This window comes from Parus major, chromosome Z, assembly GCF_001522545.3.
Source record: "Parus major isolate Abel chromosome Z, Parus_major1.1, whole genome shotgun sequence".
Taxonomy (NCBI): Eukaryota; Metazoa; Chordata; class Aves; order Passeriformes; family Paridae; genus Parus; species Parus major.
In genome coordinates, this window is record NC_031799.1 from 10,236,963 (window position 1) to 10,259,492 (window position 22,530).

General features: G+C 38.8%; 1 protein-coding gene across 1 annotated transcript; it reads right to left on the reverse strand.

Annotated features, from left to right (window-relative positions):
* Window positions 1–639: 639 nt before the first annotated feature.
* On the reverse strand, window positions 640–20,543 carry AMACR (alpha-methylacyl-CoA racemase). The gene is made up of 5 exons (XM_015615285.3): window positions 20,180–20,543; window positions 17,341–17,484; window positions 14,641–14,801; window positions 9,875–10,061; window positions 640–1,438 (listed from the first exon to the last, which is right to left on the reverse strand). Exons 1-5 carry the CDS (start codon window positions 20,436–20,438, stop codon window positions 1,029–1,031), a joined length of 1,161 nt encoding a protein of 386 aa, XP_015470771.1. The 5' UTR covers window positions 20,439–20,543; the 3' UTR covers window positions 640–1,028.
* Between the last annotated feature and the right edge of the window lie 1,987 nt (window positions 20,544–22,530).

A 22,530-nucleotide genomic window follows, 5' to 3' on the forward strand; every position in this document is an offset into this window, starting at 1 on the left:
TTATGTAGTAGAATATAAAAGGTTTGTTTATGGTAATAATGTTGACATTTTTGCCAGAACACACGTAAAATGAGCTAAAGTATACCTCAGCTTTGGAAGCCTTTGTAACTAACAAACCAATCTTAAGCAAAACACAGACAAAATTATCAAAACCCTTCATGTCTTAATTCCTCATACATTGGACTAGACAATACTGTATTAATTCCATATAACTAATTCTTTTTAAAGCAAATTTTCTTTTGCCTTGATAGACATAATTTCAAATGACAGTTCAAGTTTGAATGAAATGAAAACCAATATGGAATAACCATTGTTTAAAACCTGTGCAGCAAAGTTTCCTATAATTTTTCCATAAGGAGAGGAAAGGATTATTAGCTGGCAGATGCTTTAAAAATAAAAAAAAAAATTATTTTGAATTTAGTTTCTAGCCAAGCTGATATTCCAAATGTAATATAATAAGACTGCATTGAGAAAATATAGTCAGGCTGTTAAACAGATTAACTTTAGATAATAGCTCTGCAGCAGCACATAAGAGAATAGCTTAGTTAGACCATAGTTTCAGCATAATAAAGCAAATTAATATAAAAAATAGATGAAAAAAATTCCTTCTAATTCATGAATAAACACCACAGTCACTCATTTAAGAATAATATAACTATATTTTATTAAAAGAATTGCTTTCAGGTAATTACAACATGTATTACAAATCAGTGGTATAACCAAGAATTAAAATAATCAAGCCAAAGGACACAATATTTAAACAAACATTCTGAGAGTTTACAGGTGCTTCACAAGTAAACTGTGTGTATCTTCAGAATGCAATTAGAGTATCATTCTACACAACAGATCATCCCAGTACACAAGTACATATGTCCCACTGTTTTCAAATTAAAGATGTCAATAATTGAAAAATATAAATTATTTAAAAGCAGTATTATGCAAACAATTTATTTGTCATATAGTTAAATTTTGAAGTATAAAAGCTTGCAGTATCAGCCTGTAATTTATCTGATATGCATAGTCAGAAATTATAAATTAGCTTTCAGGTTATTGGATTCTATTGCTTTATCAGAATAAAGTTTAGCAATTTCTTGCTTAGTGAAACCATATTCTAGAAGTATCTCTTCTGTGTGCTCTCCTATAAAAGGATCTCTTTTACATGATGGAACAGCAGGAGTCCTTGATAGAACAGGAGCTGGTCTAGGACTTATCTCTCCCTGATCATTTTTGATAAAAGAACTTCTTTCTTTGTTATGCTGATGTGAGGCAGCATCATTGATGGATAAAACGGGGGTCACACAGGCATCAGTGCCATCAAATATGCTGCACCACTCAGCCTGTGTCTTCTGTGCAAATATGGATGCAAATTTTTTCTTCATTTCAGGCCAGTCAGAGAAACTCATCTGAGCAGGGAGTTCATCAAAATTTAGCCCAAGACCTGAAAGGAGAAAAGCAAAGTTCAACTGTAGTACAGTTTAGATAATTTACTAAGTGCTTCCCACAACTAAGTATATTCTTCAAGAAGGTAGTATTTTGCAGGCAATACTAAAGTCACTTTGAACTTTATTTGAGTATCTGTGAAGGGCAGGGAGCAGAGGAATAAAATGTTCTATGATACTTGCAATTAGATTAAAACTGCATCATCTACAGCCTTTTAAGTACGTGCCTATAATAAACACTCATTTGTATGAACACTTCATAGAAGCAGCAGCTGCCTCAAGGTAATAATGTCATGAGAAAAGCTTGTAGAGCAGGTATCATACTCTTCCTGGAAGTAGCAACACAGAAATCTGCTGATTGGACTACAGCAATACACTTATCTCTCAGGCGCCAGCACATCTCTCAGAGCTGGACATTCAGCAGGCTACAGTGTTTGAAGTTCAACATCATGGGGTTATTTCTATGCCACAGAGGAGAAGATGGTGTGGATGGATGTGCCCAGCTTGATCTGCATGTGGCAGCTCAGCTGCAGGTGCCTGCAGGCTGACTGACCTGCTTCTTCACTCCACTGCCCAAAGAGGCTCCCACAGTATCTCCTGCTCCCTCTGCTCCAGCAGAGCTCCCAGGTTCCAATTCCCACAGCCCTTTCTCTCACTAACTGCTCAATAACCCTGCTCGCCATCTCAGTTCCAAGGACCATCCAAGTACGCACTAAGCACATCCCTTCTGAGACAGCAGAGCAAAGCATGGGCACGTAGGCCTTGTAGTGACAATTTCCTGAACTAGGCAAGTCCTAGGTCTCTCCCTGAACTAAGTGTCACAACCCTTCTCACTGTGGAGCTTACACCCGTTTGTGCTGCCAGTTTCCAAGATCTGTTTCTGTCCTCATGGATTCTGCTCTCTGCAGTTCCTGCTCTTTCATTCTGCTACTTCAAGAAGATGCAAGAATTTTCATCACTTCTTGTAGAGATTGTCTCAAAAAGGAGGTAGAAACAAGAAAGAGAGAAGGCAATTGAACTACACTTACGAAATTGAGATAGTACAGTAGTACTAGTAGAGGTATAAGAGTATATGATATCAAATAGAAATCAGAGGTGATACATTGAAGGCTTTTTTAACAGCCCACTTTGAAATTCAGGAGCATGAACACAGCAGGAAAAATTCAGAAAAAGCAGGGATATGAAAGAAATTAATTTGAGAAATCAGAAAGACCAGGAAACAACTATCATAATGCTTCACAAGTAACAAAACAAATAAGCTTCTTAGAAAACAGCAGCTCCCTGTTAAATGCAAAGAAAATGTAGAGCTCTACAAAACTGAATTTTGAGCATTCTTTTTTATATCTTTGGTTATCTGGTATCAGATTGATAACTAGACAAACAACTGTTATGGGCTTGGGTAATAGCTAAAATGTCTTTCTATGGCTTCTTACCACAGAGCAGGGTAAACATATTGCTGCTGAAACACATAGGGGAGAATAAAGGGAGATAATGCCTTTTCTTCTGCTCATTAAGTTCTTTCTCTCCATTCCCAATCTGTACAATATGTATTTCAGTACCCCCCCCAAGTTTAACACAGTATTTAAGAATTTCACCGTTGATCACAAGATTATTAAACATAGTTTAGAAAATGAATACACGCTTTGAAATTGTACTTTGGCACTTCAAAGGAAAACACAGAAGCTGCCAGTCTCCAGACTCAGAAACACAGCCTTGCAGTTGTTCACTCTCAGAAGAAATTCATCAAAGTCAAAGATGAAATAAGTATTTTCACATCTTATTAGAAATGCCTGTGGATACCAGGGAAGAAGATACTACAAATGATCAGTCCTTGCGGTTTTATCAAGGCTTGTGCACCTTAAATCACTGACCTTACACTCCTGTGTCCATAACCATTCATGTCATCCTAAAAATGAGATCAGCTGAAGGCAACTCACACTGGTTGAATATCATGATCAAATAAAAGCTTGCAGTATCTTCAAAATTAATTTGATTATTGATTTTCAAAGTCTTCCACTAGAGACAAAGAGTGCAGTATAGTTTACTTGTGAACTATGACATGAGACAAATTTACCTTCCACAAAAGTGTATGTTCACTACCTGGGCTTCTGTCTCAAAGCAAGCAAACTTGTCAAGTGGAAACTTTGTTTCACAGTACTCATTTTCTTACTATGGTTTGGTTTCTAGCAGCCAGTCCAACATGAGCAGAGCTCTACTATTATCCCATTACACAATTATTTTTGATGATTGTGGCAGATGGGCAGTTGGCTGAGTCTCACAGCACATACTCTGGCAAACTGGAACAATATGCAGAACCTGGAATTTAATATTACATGCTCATTTTCTGCTTACCACTGAAGATTTCAACTTTAAACAGGATGAACTGAAAGCATTTAAGCACTACAACTTCTCATTTTCCAGCTTGTGCTTACCATTTGTGGTGCAGATGAGCAGTATCAGAGCAGGAGTGACTGACTCAACAAGGAAACTATTACATGGCACAGAATTGTCTGGGATACCGCAGGAGCACAGACTACACTCAATGTAATCAAAAGCAAAGTATCTTTTACACAGAGTATCTTATAAAGCAATCACAACTTAGTTCCAAGTTCCAAATCATCTAGGATTTTTGTATGGAAAAGCCCAGTCAACCTACTCTAATACAGTTTTGAAATTATTTTTGAAAACCAAAAAAACTGTCTCCTTATAATGATGTAGCTTTAAATCTCCTTCAAATGCTATAGCTTTATTGACATATATCCCCACATTTGACGCAGCAAACTGAAATTTCTACTTAGAAATAGAACTTCTTAGACAAACTCTAGTAAAATCAGGCACCAATTTCAAGAGAGAGAAACCAGCAACATTCATAAGTTAAATCAGCAAAGCTGCTTTGGTATGTCAGAAATTGAAAGAGATTTTTATATTACTTCAGTCATACTATTTTAAAAACAGAGTTTTGTTCAGGATCTTCTTGGTTTAACTTGCTAATTTTCTCTTCAAAAATGTATGGTCATAGCAGAGTAATTTTGAAATTACGTTGTCATAACATGACTGAATACAATCAGCTAGTATGGGAAACCTTAATTTGGCCCAAACAACAGCTGCAAGGTGAAGGCCATTGTGCTTTTTCTGACTAAATAGAATTTGTTCTCAGGGTGAGTGGGAATTGTATTTCCAAATATTCCAACAGAGTAGTGAATTTTCATTCAACTAGCTATGTAAAATTATTTTCTCTGCTCAACGTTTCTGAAGCTTAAGGATTTTTTACAAAGTGACTATTGATCAGGCTCACATTACTACCAGGCCTCACTGCAAATGCATCCATAGCCATACTCCAAGTTGACATAGTTAATTACCACTATTTCAAATGTTCTGATGCAGTAAGAACCTGGCTCTCTTAAATATATGTACAATGTTTAAGGCTAATGATAGTAAGTAAATGAAAATAAAACATAGCATTAGATATAAACAGTCATAACTGTTTATTCATGTTGCATGTCTCAGTGACAATGTGGTATTGCATTCAGTGTATAGCAGATTTTTAACACAATACACAGTACTTCACAATCACAAAATGGAGAGTCCCATAGAAATCCTTCATAATGATGTAAACTATGTTTTTTAATTGCTTCCTATTTTTTTCCTAATTTTTTCAACAGAAAGAATGTAATGTAGGAGTACTAAAGTAGTATGAAAGGGGTACTATGGGGAACAAAGTGAAGTTCAGGACTTCAGTGACTGTCAGTGCTTTCCACATCAATCCAAGTGGACACTAAGATCAGCTTGTGTTGCCGACTTTACACCATACAACTCGGAATCAAACCTTTACTCTCACCTACTCCACAGTATTTACTGTGTTTTTCATGCCCCTTGCAGCCTGGCTGCAGCAAGACTAAGTACCTATTGCTAAAAAACAGAACAAACCTGCAGAAACAATTCACAGGTCAGGAGAAAGACATTTTTTCTCCTGAATAGTAAGCCCAAAATACTTCTTTATTGCATCTATTTTACATAGCTTCAGTTTCTCATAAAGCCTTTTAAAAATTTATTTAATTAATAAATTTCTGGCAAGCATAAACACAATTGTCCCTGCTGAGCACAATCTACAAAGCCAACAATCTTCTCAAACTAATATGCTCTATTTTCTGGTATTTAGTTTCCCTCTGCAGCCTCCATAAAAATTTCCCTCACCATGTCATGAACTGCTCAGGTTCAGCAATGGGTACCTGCAGGAACTCTTCAGGGAAACACTGAAGTGAACCAAAACCACAAGGAAATCAGTTTTTCTTTGGCTAAGTAGAATTCTGTGAGCAGAGACAAATGGTTTAGAAATCACACTCCTTTGGCAATTCTGCAGTCCTTAAATCTCCAACTGACATCTGCAACACTCATATCCTTGTTACTCTCATTCTATGGGAGAGGCAAAACTAATCCACCCTCTGAATATGGACAGAGAGACATCAAGTCTATGCATATTTTATCTGGAACAGCACCAATTGTTCACCAGCAGAACTGACCAGAAATATGGAGAAAAGCTACGAGATGAAATTATGGAAAGTGTAACTGGAACACACCATTTTAAACCCACTTCAAAGCTGGAGTTAATGCCTGGAATAGACAACTCAGCATAAGTCAAAGATCCTCAGGTTTGTGAAAGAGCAATACAACTCTCACAGGCACCTTTCTCTTTCCTATAATATTCAAAGGCTTAAATTCTGAATTTAATTTCTGTGATAGGTATCCCAGAAAGGAAATAATCCCTAAGTTACAAGAAGGTTGTACTGTCCTAATTTAGTACACTATTGCTTCAAAAAGACTAAAACCCTAAGTACTGAAAAAAATAAATATTTCCTGTGTGAAAATCTGAACAGATCATGATATGCACTTCAAGCACAATAACAAAAGACTAGTTACTTTAAATTCAATATAGTGAGAAAATCCTGAGTTTGGTCATTTAATTTAAACAATGCATTTTTACGAAACAAATAAAGAAAACTCACTGAGCATAAACAAGCAAAGATAATGATACAATCAAAGGCAAAACACAAAATATCCTCAAAGATTGCAGCACATAAGTTGTTTTTTTAAAATATGGCAGAATCAGACTGAAACAAGTGCAACAATGATTGCAGTTGTGCACTTACAAGTGGATAGACACCCGTTCTTTATTGCTGGAATAACTAATTTTGAAACCTCAGCTGTTAAAACAAGCAACTTCTCTGCACTTAAAGCATAATGAGTACTTTCAAACATGAAAATAAAGTTGTCCAGTGTGGGTGCCCAACATAAGCACATGAATTCAAAGTTCATCTTCTTCTCTAAGTTTATGCTCTAAATTTTTGAGAAACAACTAAAAGAAAAGCAGAATTTTAGCATTTTCCTCAGTAAAGAGTTATCTAAAGAAGACAGAGACAACGTTGTATCACCTGGCCACTAGTTTCATCCATCAGAGGCTTCTCTCTAGATAAACTGGCTGAGAGAGAAAAGCCCAAGTCTCGCCCTGGAACAATGACCAATAAAAAAAAGCAGGAAAACATTCACAGTTCAGAAAAAGTTCACAAAGTGTCACAAACAGAACCACAGTCCATTGCAGATTTTTTGTGCTTTTTGAACGAGTACAGATTCTAACCCAGTTCTGTAGGTTAAGTGTGATTCAACTTAGTCTCCAAAGAACAAAATACTGCAGGCCCTGAATACTGCAGGCCAGTGTTTGATCACTTAAGCCAATCATATGGGAATTTGAGTATTCAGCCGTATTTTTTTCTCATTTGCTTTGTATTTAATACAAGCACTCTCCCTGAAGATATTACTGGAATTCCAAATTACCTGACTCCCAGTGCAGGGGCCTGCATTTTACTTTGATACAATTTTATATTATATTATTATATTTACTTTTGTTCTCCAACTCCTATGCAAGCAAGAAAATCTCATGGGATTGGATGAGAAAAACATTTCCAAGAACTGCAAATAATTAATGTGGAATGATCAACTATACTTTCAAGATCAGGTTGCTTACAAATTAAGTCTACAAACAAGTTATTCTCAGGACAATTAGAGACAAAAAGCACCATCCTCTTCAGCTAAGAATATGGCATTTCCAAAGGCAGACATTTGATCTGTCCAACATAATGCTGGACGTGTCCCTGAGTCACTCCAGGAGCTTTCCTCACATATTTCACAAAGCAGCATATACCAATTTAGATATTCCACACAATAGCATAGATTCTTTTAAGCTACAAAAGAATTCACAGCTACAGCTGTGCAAGAATTTGGGGAGCATCATAGGCTGCAAGAGAACAAAGCCAAAGCATAAAGAACAAGCTCTCTCTTTGGGATCCTGCTCACCAAAGGGATACCCCACCTTACAACCCTGTAACACAAGAAAGACAAGAGCTGCAGATGAAAACAGTTGCTCATCCTCAACTGTCCAATGCTCAGCCTGTCCCTGAGCAGTGACCACCCACCAACCTCTCCTCTGGTTTTACTGCTGAGCACCACATCCTATGGTACAGAATATCCCTGTGGTCAGCAGGGCTCAGTTGTCCTGGCTGTGATCCCTTCCCATTTCATGTGCACCCCCAGCCCTCCCGCTGGTGCAGTGGGGTGAGGAGGAGAAAACTCCTCAGTGCTGTGCAAAAGCTGCTTACCAGTAACAGAAACACCCCTGTGTAACAGCACTGCTTCCAGCACAAACCCAAATCACAGCAAGAAGAAATTCAGCTCTATCCCAGACAAAGCCAGTACAAATTGTAGAATGGATACAATTCAATGAATGCTGCAATTCAAGGAATAATCAGTGGGAAAGAGACTGGGCAAGAGTAAGGAACTACTCTCCTGACATGCAAGACTGGTCGTGTGTGAGCTGTGCACAGACAAACATGCTTCACAAAACACTGGGTACATCCACTTCCACTTTAGGAATTCTTTGCTGACATTCCTTGGACTCATTCCTTGAGCCAAAACTAAAATTAAATTGAGAACTGCTTATAGTCTTCATATCCTGTGCAACAAAAAAATAAATACTAAATTCTTTCATGAAATTTTTATATTTTTATATATTTTGTATGGAAAGCATGGCAATCTATCAGAGAAGCACGACAGAAAAAAAAGAATTAACTAATGAGAAGCTAAGAGTCCATGTGATAAAAGGGTTGAAGCACATGAGTTCAGAAGTGAAGATACACCTGAAAATTCATTTTGATTTCATCCAGTTAAATATTTTGCATAACCCACTGTAATTTACTGAAGAGATAAATCATGATTAATGGTTGTATTCAAAGAGTCATAGTCAAATATAAATATGATATCAATATATATACCAATATATATTATATCAATATATATACCAATTTTAGCCAGACACTATAAGCACTCTGAAACTGTATGGTGGAAATTAATTATTTAAGCAGAATTTGCTCCCACAAATTTTTTTTCTATCAAGAAATACTATGAACTGCTTCCAGTGGATATTGCTTTCTGAAACAATTTAAATAGGTTTTATGTTTAATTATAGTACAAATAATAAAAATTGCTTGAAATTCTATTTCCAGTTCCAAAGAATTAGGTGTTTTTAAAGTATATTCACAATCATTTGAAAAAAGTGATTTCCAGAAATAGTTGTTTAGTATTCAGTCACATCACAGACTACCTTTACAATAACTCCAAAAGAAAACCTGCAATTTAAGTGTAGCTGCTAAGGGTAAAAAGGAAATAAATCAATGGCTAGAAAAAGAAAGTCAATTAAACTGTGACACAACTACACAACTAGTTTCCAGAAGTGTTTGGCTTTTACAAAGAAATCACATATCCCATTTTTTAGGAAAAAGTTTTTTACTGAATGTTAAGTGTCTTTTTATTCCTTCTCACCTATAGAATTTTCTCTATTAGTTTCAAAGAAACCTGACTGCTAGTACTTATTGGGTACTTGAGAAGACAGGAAGTTTAGCTAGCCCCAGGGGGAAAGGGGGCAAATAAAAATGAGAGCAGAAGCAGCTACTAGCTGTCTCATTTCTTCAGCTTCAGAGAAGGACACAGTCAGAGCTGTTATTACTTACAGAAAAGAATTCACCATAACACAAATAGAGCTACTTTTTCTTCCTCTTCTGTGGACCCCTGCACCCCCTGTCCTGCCAGGCTGTACTGCAGTCCCAGGCTGTCACGGGGTCCCTGGTTCTGTTTTCTTGCTAATGCTGCAGTTATTGTTGTTTGTTTGCCTTGTTATAAGTACTAGTAAAGAACTGTTATTCCTATCCACAGATCTCTGCCTGAGAGCCCCTTGATTTCAAATTTATAATAATTCAGAGAAAAGGAGTTTACATTTTTTATTCCAAGAGAGGCTCCCGTGAACCATGCATCATGAATCAAAACCAACTGTGAAAGAATTCACTCAATAATACTCTTCTGTTACAAAACAATTGCTCCAACACACTCACCTTTTATTAACTGTTTATAAAATACAGGCTCAATGGCACCAACAGCCATGAATTTTCCATCAGAGGTCCTGTAGATTTCATAAAAAGGCGCACCACTATCCAGCAGGTTTTCACCTTGAGGCTGGCTCCAAAGACCCAAACTTTGCGATTTCCACAGGAAAGAACTTAGGTATGCAGCTCCTTCTACCTTGAAGATTTAGAGAAAAAAAAATAAAAGTTTCAGTAAATTAGTTGGAATGCTACCCAAATTCTGTACAAAACAAAACAACGAAAAGCTACTACCTGTACTGCCCTTTGCTAATATTTTAATAAAAGAATCTCTGGTAAGAAGTTTCATTTCTTAAAATTTTCAATTACCGTTCAATTACTGCATATGGGAAATCATCTAGAATTAGAGAATAAGAAAGGGCATAAATGTATTGAGGCAGCTTCAGATGGATAACACACTTTTAACACACAAAGCTTCCTCATTTAGCAAGTTTAGAGTCATTAGATGTTCACAATGAGTGAGTAATTTCAAGTGATGGGACAAGCTTCTTGGCTCTATACAACATTAAGCATCTGACAGCTATCAACACCTTCTAAACCTCTGGAAAACAAGATACCTGTACCAGCCTGTACCATAAATACCAAGTTTTTATCTCCTTTAAATATATTGATTATAGGAAGATTGCTGTTTTTAGAAAAAATTTTAAAGGAAATCAAATAAAACCTCCAACACTAAATTTAAACAAAAACCATTCTCCTACTGTCATCACTGGCAGCCACACACAGGTAGCAAAGGAATCTCTACATAGACAAGAGTCTGATGAATACAGTGTTAGAAAACATGGGTAATCCCATTCCAAATTGTTCCTCAAAATTTTGTCTATGTGGAGTACGCCTAGATGAAAATTCGGTTTGTTCAGTCTTTCAGTGAATACCAGGGTTGTGCCAGTCTTTCAAGAAAAATCACATCCTACAGTTTTCCTCATCAGCACAATTGATTTTCTTTCAACTGCATTGGAAGTACTGTAAGGAAAGATAAGCCAGTTACTAGTGTATGGCCAGAAACATTCCAGTTGAACAGATTAAAAGCTGAGCTGTTTTATCCTGAGTTTCACGTGATTCATGCATTTTCAGCTGCATGAGCATAATATTGTCTTTAGAGAAAAGCACAGATACTGTACCATAAAAAAGGCTACCAAATTTTCATGTAGAAAGATCTATTAGTTTATACCTTTCTATGCAACAATTTAGAACATGCAAATTGCAGTCAAGAGAGCTTCTTCATTTAATGAGTGTTACTTCGGCTCCTCTCTAGTACTGCTTCAAGGACAGGAATACTTCTAGCCTCACTGTCACATGAAGTCAATTAAAGTACTTTCCTATGAGAAAATACTGCATACCTTCATCTGCATATCTGCAAAATTATTGCAAGGATGTTAAAATAAAGTAAAGTTTGTTTTACAAATTATCTGGCATTGCTCATAATAACAAAAAGTAATATTTCACAAAAAGCACTGAAAGTAAGGATTATAAAAGACAGGGAAAATATTAGAATAAGCCCTAACTGAAAATTAGATTTTGGTGCTGACAAAACTCTTAGTCAGCACCTGCACAATACCTGTATGCTACTTACCCTGGAAACACTTAAGTAAAAATAAGCACATCTGGTTTTGACTGGTATAGTGACTTTAGCAATATCTCTGTCTGGCAACTAGACAGCTAGATTATGCCTGAGGCCCACTGCAATTCAGAGACAAGTAAAAAAAATGCCTTAACATCTGCACCAGACCTCCAAAGGCATGTAAAAATAACACCACACATTTGCTAATGTGGTCACCTTCTTTTACAACATGAAAAGGATAACATGGAGAGACTCCACTTAAGTCTAATTGCAGAATAATTATAGTAGTTTCATGTGTTTCATGTCTCCCTCACATTAAGAACATCTGCAGTCTCTTAAGTAGGCACAGGAATCCAGAGGCATCACCCCAATGGATGACCTGGCTGCTCCACAAGTCTTCTATTCTTTCCACAGATTGAAAACAGCTTAAAGAGAAGTGGGAATGAAACCATACCAACCTAAACTAGCCTCGTGACTGGTGGAAGCTTCTAGGATGTGGGAGTTTTGGTTTTGAGTACCTCCAGGCTGAGAGAAACCTGGAACCTCAGTCGTCTGTTGGACTGCTAAATGCTCCTGCCATGAGACTGTTATGCAAGCGATCACTACTGGTATGTTTTCCTGTGGCTGTCTTTTCACAAAGAGTGAGTTATGCTCAGTCAGATGCCTACCATCAGCAGAAGGTTCTGTGGCTGAAACTAGTGAACTCAAACTGTGGCCCTGACTCACATGCCTCTGTTCCAGTGTGGTGCAAGAATGCAGAGGTACAATTGTGCGTACTGTGTCACATCAATGTCCACTCCACGTGGGCAACAATCTGGCTTCCTGTAAGACAGCCATGATCCCTACAGAGTCAATGAGAAGAGACAGCAACCAGCAGGAATCAATTCAGGCCAGGAACTTAATTCTTCTGAGACAGACAGATGAAAAGCAGGACCCGGTGTATACTTTTTGCACAGTGCAGTTTCTACTGTAGAGAATTCTACCATGTGTCTGAGTCATTAACATATTCAGGCTACCTAAATTGTACAACAACTGAAGTAAAGGGTCTCTCAAACAAAAAATAGTGTTACAACAAGACAGCTGAAATGCTACAGTATTGTAATTTTTAAAATAGTTTCTTCCACAAAAAAAAAAAAACTTAGGTGTAAAAACAGGTTCATCCACCAGCCAATTTACTGCAGTCTTTTCTGCTAAAGATTCACGTAAGATTTTCATCAACTCTGTCACTGAAAGTCTGTTCAAGAAATAAAGAATACAGTCAAATGCCAGGTAAAGTACATCTTATGACACTGGACAATATTCCACCCACTTTACAGGTCACCAGGCACATCAGCAGGAAACTGTAAATTCCACAATTATGATGAGACAAGAAAAAATTGGAAGGGACAATTTTTAAGGGCTTAAAAAAAGCCCACAACAGTCCACTACAAATGAGCTACAAATTTCATTAGAACATTAGCAGACTTACCTGATTCTTCTAAAAAATTCATTTAATTCTCTGGAGTATGACAAGGAAAATTTGGTAATACTACAAACTACAAGAGGTATCTTTTTTCAGTATTTGAAGACTTGTCACAATTCTCCACAGTTTTTCTTTCACATATACACAATCTCATTCAATTCTTCTTTTAGATCATGTTTTTAGAGTCATATTTTTTGTTGTGCTACTTGGACTACCTCAAATTAGCAACTTTGAAAGATAATGGTCAGCATCCGAAACATTATTTTCCTGAGACTTCATAAACATTGAATAGGTTAGAATAATTACTTCAGAAACTTTGCTGGCTCTATTTCCTGTTTATACATCCTAATACAGTATGTATGTGTTTTGTAATAGCATGATACTGTTGACTCATGTTCAGCTTGTGACTACTACAAACCCCCAGGATTGTACTTTAGCCAATTGTTCTCTTACTGCATTTGTGCAGCAAATTGTTTCCGCCTACAGAGGACTACAGAGTAGCAATGTCCATGAATGGCAGCCAGTTTTTTCAGGTCATTCTCCAATTTGAAAAGGTCATTTTAATTTCTAATCCAAGTCCAACATACTTGTAGTCCTTCACATATGTGTATCCTCTGTAAATTTACTAAATACAATTGCTCATCCGTCATTCAGCTTATTGAGAAAACACAAAAAAACCCCAACAAAAATCTATAGAACTACACTTGTTAGGTTTTTCATTTTGACAATCAACTACTAAAACTTTTGTTGCAGTAAAAACATTAGTCCTGTTTTGCACTGTTTCTGCAAAATTTACATCTAGACCATAATGCCATGGACTGCTTCTGACATCATCATGTGAATTTGTCAAAAACTTAGTGTAGTCAAGAAATCCAACATCTCTTGTTGTTCTACTCTCTTCAACACCACTTCAACAGATGGATTTGTTTCAATTAATGGGGTTTTTTTTCAATTTATATTTATGGCTTAGTCTTAAACCTTAGTCTTCACTGTACAATGCCTCAGAGGTCAAATTTTAACTGCAACATTCTTTAAAAAGAGAGCAGGAGAACAAGAGAGAAACAATACTTGCAGATAACATAAATTTCCAGGATAAATGCAAGTAATATTTTTCCTTTGCATGTAAGTGGGTAGCCTTCCAGTGAAAAAAATCATAGTATTCATTATTAAGCTAATTTAGCCTTTCATTTCTTTTACAGCACATTCACAAAGTGTTTAACTTCTTGGCAATGATCAATGGCCACTGTAACTATCCCAGGAAACAGTGCTTCTAAATAAGATATAACCTGTGACAAATTCATTAAAAGATGTATCTTGAATAAAGCTAATGCAATTTTTATTCCAACAGTATTGTCATTTTTGCTGTCACACAGTAAGCTAATCATTTATTATACACCCTATCTCCATACACCACACTTACTCTTCATATACAGCTAATATTTTGTGAAGGAGGAAGGCAGACAGGCAAAAGTAGAGAGAGAGGAGAGGCTGCAGTATGTGTTCCTTGTCATAAGGATGTTGTGGCAGCAGTGATTCATGAAAATTGCTTGCATGTGAAGAAATAACCATTTTATGAGATCCGTTACTTTCCCTAATTCTCAATTTTAAACCTTACAATCTCCTCCCTTTCTCAGATTTAGAGTAGAACATCCAAGAAAGCCAAGGAAACCCCAACTTCCTTGAGAAAAAGCTTACCATACTTGCATCGATGACCTGCCCTCTGCCAGATCTGGCACGTTCAAAGAGGGCTATAACAATGCCCAATGCACACATGACACCTCCACCAGCAAAATCGGCCAGAAGGTTTGCAGGTGGATAAGGATTTTCATTCTTTCTACCCAGCTTTGACAGCACACCTGACAAAAGAGAAAAAAAAGCAAAGATAAGCATAAATTATAAACATTCCTTACTACAGTAAAAGTTTCATTTTTTTCTATCTATGCAAATAAATAAGGTATAAAACAATCTTCTAATGTTTTCTATTTCTGCATTGCTGACTCTTCAATTCACAAGAGTAAAAATATATAAAATCACATTAGTGAAGAGGTAATTAATTAAAGAGGTCAACAAAACTCTCACAGATAAACATTGACATTTTGACTATATAGGGAACAAAAATTTATTTCAAAAATCCAACCCTGTGTGCAGTAATTCTATATTAGTACTTGGCACATGCATTGAATCTCACGTGTAAGAGGCATTATGAATGTGTCTCAAAGACACTTTGATAAACTTCACTTCTTTGAGCATTTTGAAGTAAAAATGCAGATGTATACTCTTATGTGCTCCTAACAAATGAACTAATAATCATAAAAAAGGATCTCACACTGTCAACTGTGCTTCTGTCCTCCCTCTCCAACTACCTTTGGGGGAAAAAAGGTAACATAAGAACAGGTGACTAGCACAGGAAGGTTATCTCTGATTGCATGCAGTGTTAACACTGGGAGCCTATGTTTATGCCAACAATTATGCAGAGACTAAAGGAATTAGAGCAAAGGCTAAGCCAGTTTACTTCAGTCAGAGCTTTTAATTTGTTAGCATTTCTCTGCCATCCTGATAACCTCTTTACTGTGACCTTACTCTTTGTAGTTGCCTCATAGTGATTCCCTCTGGGCAAGCAAGAAACAGCAGTGTGATCATTCCTCTCCTATGTCTGCAGCCTGAGGTCTGAGACTTGCAGAACACATAGTCAGAATTTCCTGAGAATTGTATGATTCTGAGTTTGGTTAACTGATGGTTTAATGCACTTCCTACAGGCAAGCAATAGAGTGCATTGTATAAAGGGTTTCCAAATTCTGTAGTGCAGGACTAAAACCCCTGCTGCTGCCTAAAACTTTCCTTTTAATAGTCTAAAAGGTTGTCACCCCAGGACACACAGGCACCAGAAAGTTAATATACTGACTTCCTAGGAGTCCCTAACACAAACTGTTTTTTAGTTAAGGAAAGCCAACACTCATTAGGAAAATACTCAGAATATGACATTTCATTTTTAAGGACTTATACCTCTGAAACACCTTGTTCTATCTCCTTTTATTAGGCAAAAAAAACCTTCATCTGTGAAATTTCAAGCAAATTTATTTTAGGAAGGTATCACTAACCAAAACATTACTGATTAAATCAGCTCCAGTTAAAAAAAAAAAAAAAAAATCACTCTATTTGCAAACCAGAAAATACTACAAACTAACATAGGGACAGACCATGTTGTTTCTGGACTAACTTTCCCTCCACTAATAACAGATAAAAATATCCTAATACTTTGAAATCATCTTAACATGAAGTTAAAAGTGTTTCAAACAAGACATCTTTTCTTTAATCTTTTCTACTCTCTAACAGATTTCCATGAGGGAAGGCCGAATCCATCCCTAAAGAAATTTAATTCCACAACACTATGAGTCTTCATAATAGGTGATACCACATCACCAGGTTTGCATTGCCTCTGCTCTGCCCCTTCCCTAGGGCTAAAAGAACTACTCTATCCAGTGGGAAACCAAGACCTTTTAGGCCACTTTCTCTGTTCCTTCACAGGCTCAGAGATGCATCAGTGACAGAAGCAGTGTGAGGAGCAGGAGGAAGGGCCGTGCATGGACGGGCAGCACCAGAGGTGCGTAATTTTGTTTCCGTTTGCTACTGCATTCTTGTAAAATCTTACTGCTTAAAACTAGCATAATGTCCACAACACCTTAATGAAATGTAGCATTTCCACTTTATTTGAAGCCTGCTTCCCTTCAGTTGGTATCAGAGGAGACATATTTGCAAGAAGAAAAGCACAAGAGCTCAATTGTCTTGTGCTACCTATGTTTTCTTTGCTCAAAAAAATCCACTCACAAGCACATAAAATAATCTGAAGCCCTTTCATGATTATAAGTATACAGATTTTCTAGGAGAGGGGCCCTGAAGAAAATATTCAGTTCTCTCTTCAGATAAACATTTGCATCCTTTGTTCAGATAGAATAGCACAAAGGAAGGAAAGCAGTGTACAGCCTGGGAAGACATGCTGATCCAGCCTGTAACAGCTCGCTGCTGCTGGCAAAACAGACTACCTGCCCAGTACATGTTTCCTGCTTTCTTGTGCAGACTGGTTGGTTAGATCCCTCAATGGACTGCTTCACCTTAATAACCTGGCAGAGAACATCCTCATTTCTTCTGACCAATTTTTGACTTGTGAGGAAGTTTACAGAGGGGCTAAGCAAGTGCCAGCCAGAGTGACTGAAAGCATCAGGGAAAAGCACAGTGAAAGGAAAGCCCCATTTCACTGACAGAGACACTTGAAATCAGGTGTTTCATCAAACTGCACGCACCTCAGAAAAATTTTGAGCTATCTGTTTTCAACAAGTTCTTGAGTCTTGATCAAAGAGAGGAAAGAAACTTTATTTAACAGGGAATTTTGCATCCTACCTGATAAAGCCAAGTAATTGATGTCATGACCTGCAGACTTGGCATATTTTCCTGTCTGGCCAAACCCAGTAAGTCGAGCATAGATGAGTCTGGGATTCTCCTGTAGAAGGACCTCTGGGCCAAGCCCAAGTCTTTCCATGACACCTTAAAAAGACATAAGCAAGGAATTCTAATTTACGTTTAATTTTAGTAATACTCAAAACATAATGGCTCAAAGTTAGATTATACAGCAGCAGAATTCAACTGTGCTTATTGAAGTAGCACATTCTACTTCAGTGTCCATGTTACAACATAAACATTATAAATTACCAACTATTTTTAAAACCAAGTGGAAATTAGGCTTTAGGGGTCTTTTTTTTTTAACTTTTTCTTCCTGTTTTACTTCTCCAAAAGACTGACAGAAAACCATGCACTACTGTATGAGAGAGAAAGGTACCAAAGGCTTATAAAACAAGGAAAAAAGAGAAGAGAAAACTCTTACATTTTCTGTATTAAAATCACTTGAAATTTCATCTGTATTTCACTGGAATATACTCTCCTCACCATTTCTCAGAACCTCATGTTCCTGTGTGTTCTAACTCACTGATGTGCATGGACCATGCCAACATTCCAGAGATGATCTCCAGGAACCCCACACAAGTAAATATGTTCTTTTGCAATGCAGGGAAATAAGGACCTTTTAGAATCAGTGGCACATAAATTGAATCAGAATGGATTTACAAAAATTAAGGCTAAAATTTTAATCTTGCACTCATAAAACAGAGAAGAAATCTGAATTGTAAATAAATTATACTTTCTGATTGGTACAGTGCAGCTTGGTCAGACTTTTACCTGTGATCTATATATATATATATATATATATATGTGTGTGTGTGTGTGATCTATATATATATGATCTATATTATATATCTATATATCTATATATCTATGTATGTGTTGTGCAGGGCAACACATTTTGGAATGGAAAGAATAATGTAGCTTCAATGCCTGTTCCACCCCAGAATCTATTACTCCAGCTTGTTTCACAAAACTAATCCATACTGTCACTACACTGCCAATTTAATGAAAATCCATTTCTAGTACATTAATTACTGGGCAGTGGTAAGTGATTACTGCCAAGAAGAAAGCGGTGAAATTTGGCAAAGTGCATGATTTTCAAATGCACAAGTGGAAACAGGGTAACAAATAACCCCTCTGGTCTCACGAAGTCATTGCTGTAAGGTCATACATGCTTCGAAAGAAACTGTTCAGCCACTTGGGTCCTCTCACCTTCTCACTGTTTTCTACCAGTCCCATGAAGAGTCACTGATATGCCTAGTTCACTTACAGGCCCTTAAAATCTAGTATCTAGTTACAAAATTGCTTGCACTTCCAACTCTGCAAAAAACCCACCAAGTGCCTATAAAACCAAAGAAAACAAAGAAAATTTCATAAGGAAAAACCAGGAGATCAGCTACAAGGAAGAAATGGAATTTACCTTCTTATTTTTTTTTTTTTCCTCAGCTTCTGGGGAGTAGAACAAACAATTTTAAGGCAAGAATAAATCCATTTTCCAAAATAAAAGAATTACTTGTGACACACAATCTGTCTATGATGTGCAAGGTCTAACTGATAAAGTCTCCTATTTCTGACCTATCTGTAAAATCCTCAAAACATTTCAGCTAGCTCCTCAATGAAGCATGATCACGGAATGGTGTGGGTTGGAAGGAACCTGTAAAGGTCACCTAGTCCAATCCCCCGGGAACACAGACATCTTCAATTAGATTTGTGTACACAGAGCCCTGTCCAGCCTGACCTTGATGGCACTTTTCCTAACAGAACAGCTTCCTCAAGGAGCACTGGGGCACACTGACATAACCATCAGTTACATACCTGTGTATAATTAATACATACCTGTGTATACTTGTTATAAATGGAGGGCACACAGCCAACCTGAAAAGTCTATTGATCTTAAAACGACATTAATTTTGCAACTTGAAAATCAGATGTTAAGCACCGAAAAGTGGTAAACTAATAAATATGCGTATTGTAATTTAAAAATGAACCAAAAGTTCTCTTTAAAAGACAGTTTTGAAAAACTGAAAAATTCTGTAAAAGAGTATTTGAAGAATTTGTCTTAATTTTAACCTGATGTTAAAAATGCAAAGTACCTGCAAAAACACAAGGAAGGTTTTCATAAAGTAGATTTAAAACTGGCAGGAAGTGATTCGTTCATGGTAAAAAACTTCCTAAAATAAAATTTTATGTTTGAAGATGAAGACTGTAGTTCACAACCTGGACTTGATCCTGAATCAGAATAACCCTGTATAACAGAATCATACTACTCTATTTAGCACACACTCTCATATTCATCCCCCTGGGATAAGTGCTTTGTAAATGTGTAACCATAACGTCAGATCTGTTGTTTTCAGAGGAACTGTAAGCTCGAACGCTGACCTGCACGGCAACCGTAATATGAGCTGGACTTTGGCAGCAGGCCTGTACATCACACAGGATGGTTCCCGCAGCTCGGTGTGACCCCCGGCTCGGACACTCCTCCGGAGCCCGGCAGGGGTGGCACGGCTCTGTCTCGGCGCTCTCGCCGGCCCTTCCCTGCGGCTGCACTGCACAAATCCGCCACACAGCACACAACCCCAGTCACAGGAAATACACCTCTAAAGCCGTTCCCTGCCCACTTCCCACTCAGCACAGCAGACGCAACAAAGTGGCGGGAGACCCCCAGCGCCGCACCCCGCGGCCCAGCAGCTCCAACCTCCCGCTCGCCCCACACAGCCCGGCCCGGGCTGCCGCGGTAGCAGAGCCGCCCCGGCGCGGTTCCCTGCCGCCCGCGGCCCCTCACCGTGGCGGAAGGGCTCGATGAGCACGTCGGCCCCGCCGCACAGCCGCCTCAGCGCCGCGGCGCCCTGCGGCCGCTTCAGGTCGAGCGCCAAGGAGCGCTTCCCGCGGGCCTGCACGTCTGAGTGCTCAAAGGCCGCGCCGGAGCGGGACGGGCGGTTCACTCGCACCACCTGCGCCCCGAAGTCGGAGAGGATCATCCCGCAGAGCGGCGCGGGCGCCAGTCCGGCGAGCTCCAGCACCCGCACCCCGCTCAGCGCCATCGCCGCCGCTGTCGAGCGCCCTCACATCGATCTCGGACGCGGCCTGGGGCCACCCCGCCGCCCTCCAGCGGCCCCGGCGCCCGAGGCAGGCTCCAGCCGCCGCTCGCCCAGGAGAACGCCTGCCGCGTCCCGTTTATTCACCCCGAGCCCGTGATAGCCCGCGGGCGGCTCCACTGCCCTCCGCCCCGGCTCGCAGCGAGGAGGAGTGGGCAGTCTCCTCCTTTCTCTTGGGAAAGCTCCTGAGCGATATAGAGGTCCCCTTGTCTCGAACATCCGTGAGCCAGCCACCCTGGCCCTCAGACTCCCACCACCTGAGCCCAGGTGCCCTTGGCAGCTGCACAGCCCCCCACACTCGCAGTCACCAGCTCTCCCATAGCAGTGGCTCGGAGAACCAAATCCTTAAAATAATTTAACCTTGATATACCAATAACCAAATAACAAAAAATGTCAGAACAGTCTGCTGCCTCCATGTAGGGATCCATGGAAACAGTGAACAAAGGAAACCGTGGGGTTTTACACCCGTACAGCCTAAGGCGGGGAAAGTCACAGAATCACAGAACCATTCCGGAAGGAAAAGACCTCCAACATGGTCAGGTCCAACCTTTGAAGTCTGAGGCTGGGTGTCCTCGGTCAGTCCCCCGTTAGGGTTGTGCCCGTTGTTAGTGTTATAAATGCAAAGGCAAATTCGTGATACGAATTAAAAAAAGAAAGATTTATTAATAAACAACAAAGAGCAACAACGATAAAATACCACAATAAAATAGTCAGCGCAGCGCTGGGTGGACAGGGTCTACACCAAAGGTATAGGATTCCCAAATCCACGCTTGAGGGTTTCCAAGCCTCGGTTTTTATAGGGATTTTATGTCCTCGGGCAAAAATTCCAAGCAGGTTCCATTCACCAAGTGTCTCTGATCGTCCAGTGAATGGATTTCCTGGCATGGAATAATAGAGTTAACTAGTGTCTGGACAGAATCTCCTCATATGCAAAGGAGATTCTATATGTATTTCAACTTGTGTCATCAGAGCAGAGTAGTGGAATCCGGGCTGGTGCAGATGGGTATCTCGGCCGTGCTTTCCCCTTTGTCCTTCTTGATTGCTTTTTCCAACACTGGTTCGACAGGTGGGGTGTTCAGGTCTGGCGATGATTATCTTTTTGGAGTTTGTCTTTTTGTCAACCTGATTGTTCCCCACAAAAATCTGTAGGGCGTTGTTCAAGTCCGGAGGTAGATATCTTCTCCGAGCCAGTTCCATTGTTGTTCTGATGGCCCTTGTCCTGTCTATTTGAGTTGATGGGTCTGCCTGAGTTCGTTATCTTGGGTGTTGGTTGCAATCTGTTGCTCTCCAAAGGGGGTCTCGACCAGACCCGGAGAGGGGTTTTTTCACATTTTATATTTTACATCATTACAAACACATTTATCTTATTTATAGCTTTCCGAATTTTTAATACATACAATAATTTATTACATTAGGAAAAGGGGGAGCGGTTCTTAGTTTGAGGGTCCAGCTATGCCTGGGGCACCTGGATGAGCCAAAACCCACACCACCAGCACCCCCAGTTCACACGCTGGGAATTAACAGGACACGTGGTTAAAACTTGGGGTTTCTTTTCACCAGATGTTTCTTTAAAGAGGGCTGTCTGGCCCTGTTAGTCTTACAGCATCAACTGCTTACAGGGAACAGACATAAATGCAGAAAGGGTAATGAAGCCTTTGGCATTATATTGACTCAGCTTCTCAAACTTACACCCTGCTCCTGGTATTTCAGGTTACCAGGAAGCAGAGCAAAAAAACCTTAATATCAATCCCATGCTCATTTTATACATTTCTTAAAATTGGTTAGACTACAAAAATGTGTAAAGGCTGCTAATATGAATGCAGAATTTTTTCTCATTCAACAATAACAGGTCTGTCACCAGACTACCCTTCATTTTCTACGCAGACACCAGGTCCTGTAATGCAGGCACCGATTATGTCTACTACTATGGTGCCACCCACAAGAAATGGCCAGGAGAAAAGTATTTGCTTTTTCATTCAAATTAAGCTGACTAGTTCTGTTTGTTATCCACCTGCCTTAGAGATACTATTCCATAGAA

Coding starts and splice junctions, on each gene's coding strand:
- AMACR (XM_015615285.3), bottom strand. CDS start 20,438: ATGGCGCTGAGCGGGGTGCGGGTGCTGGAGCTCGCCGGACTGGCGCCC. Junction 14,802..17,340: donor CAATTACTTGGCTTTATCAG/GTAGGATGCAAA, acceptor CTCTTTTGTCAG/GTGTGCTGTCAAAGCTGGGT. Junction 10,062..14,640: donor AGGTCATCGATGCAAGTATG/GTAAGCTTTTTC, acceptor TAAATCTTCAAG/GTAGAAGGAGCTGCATACCT.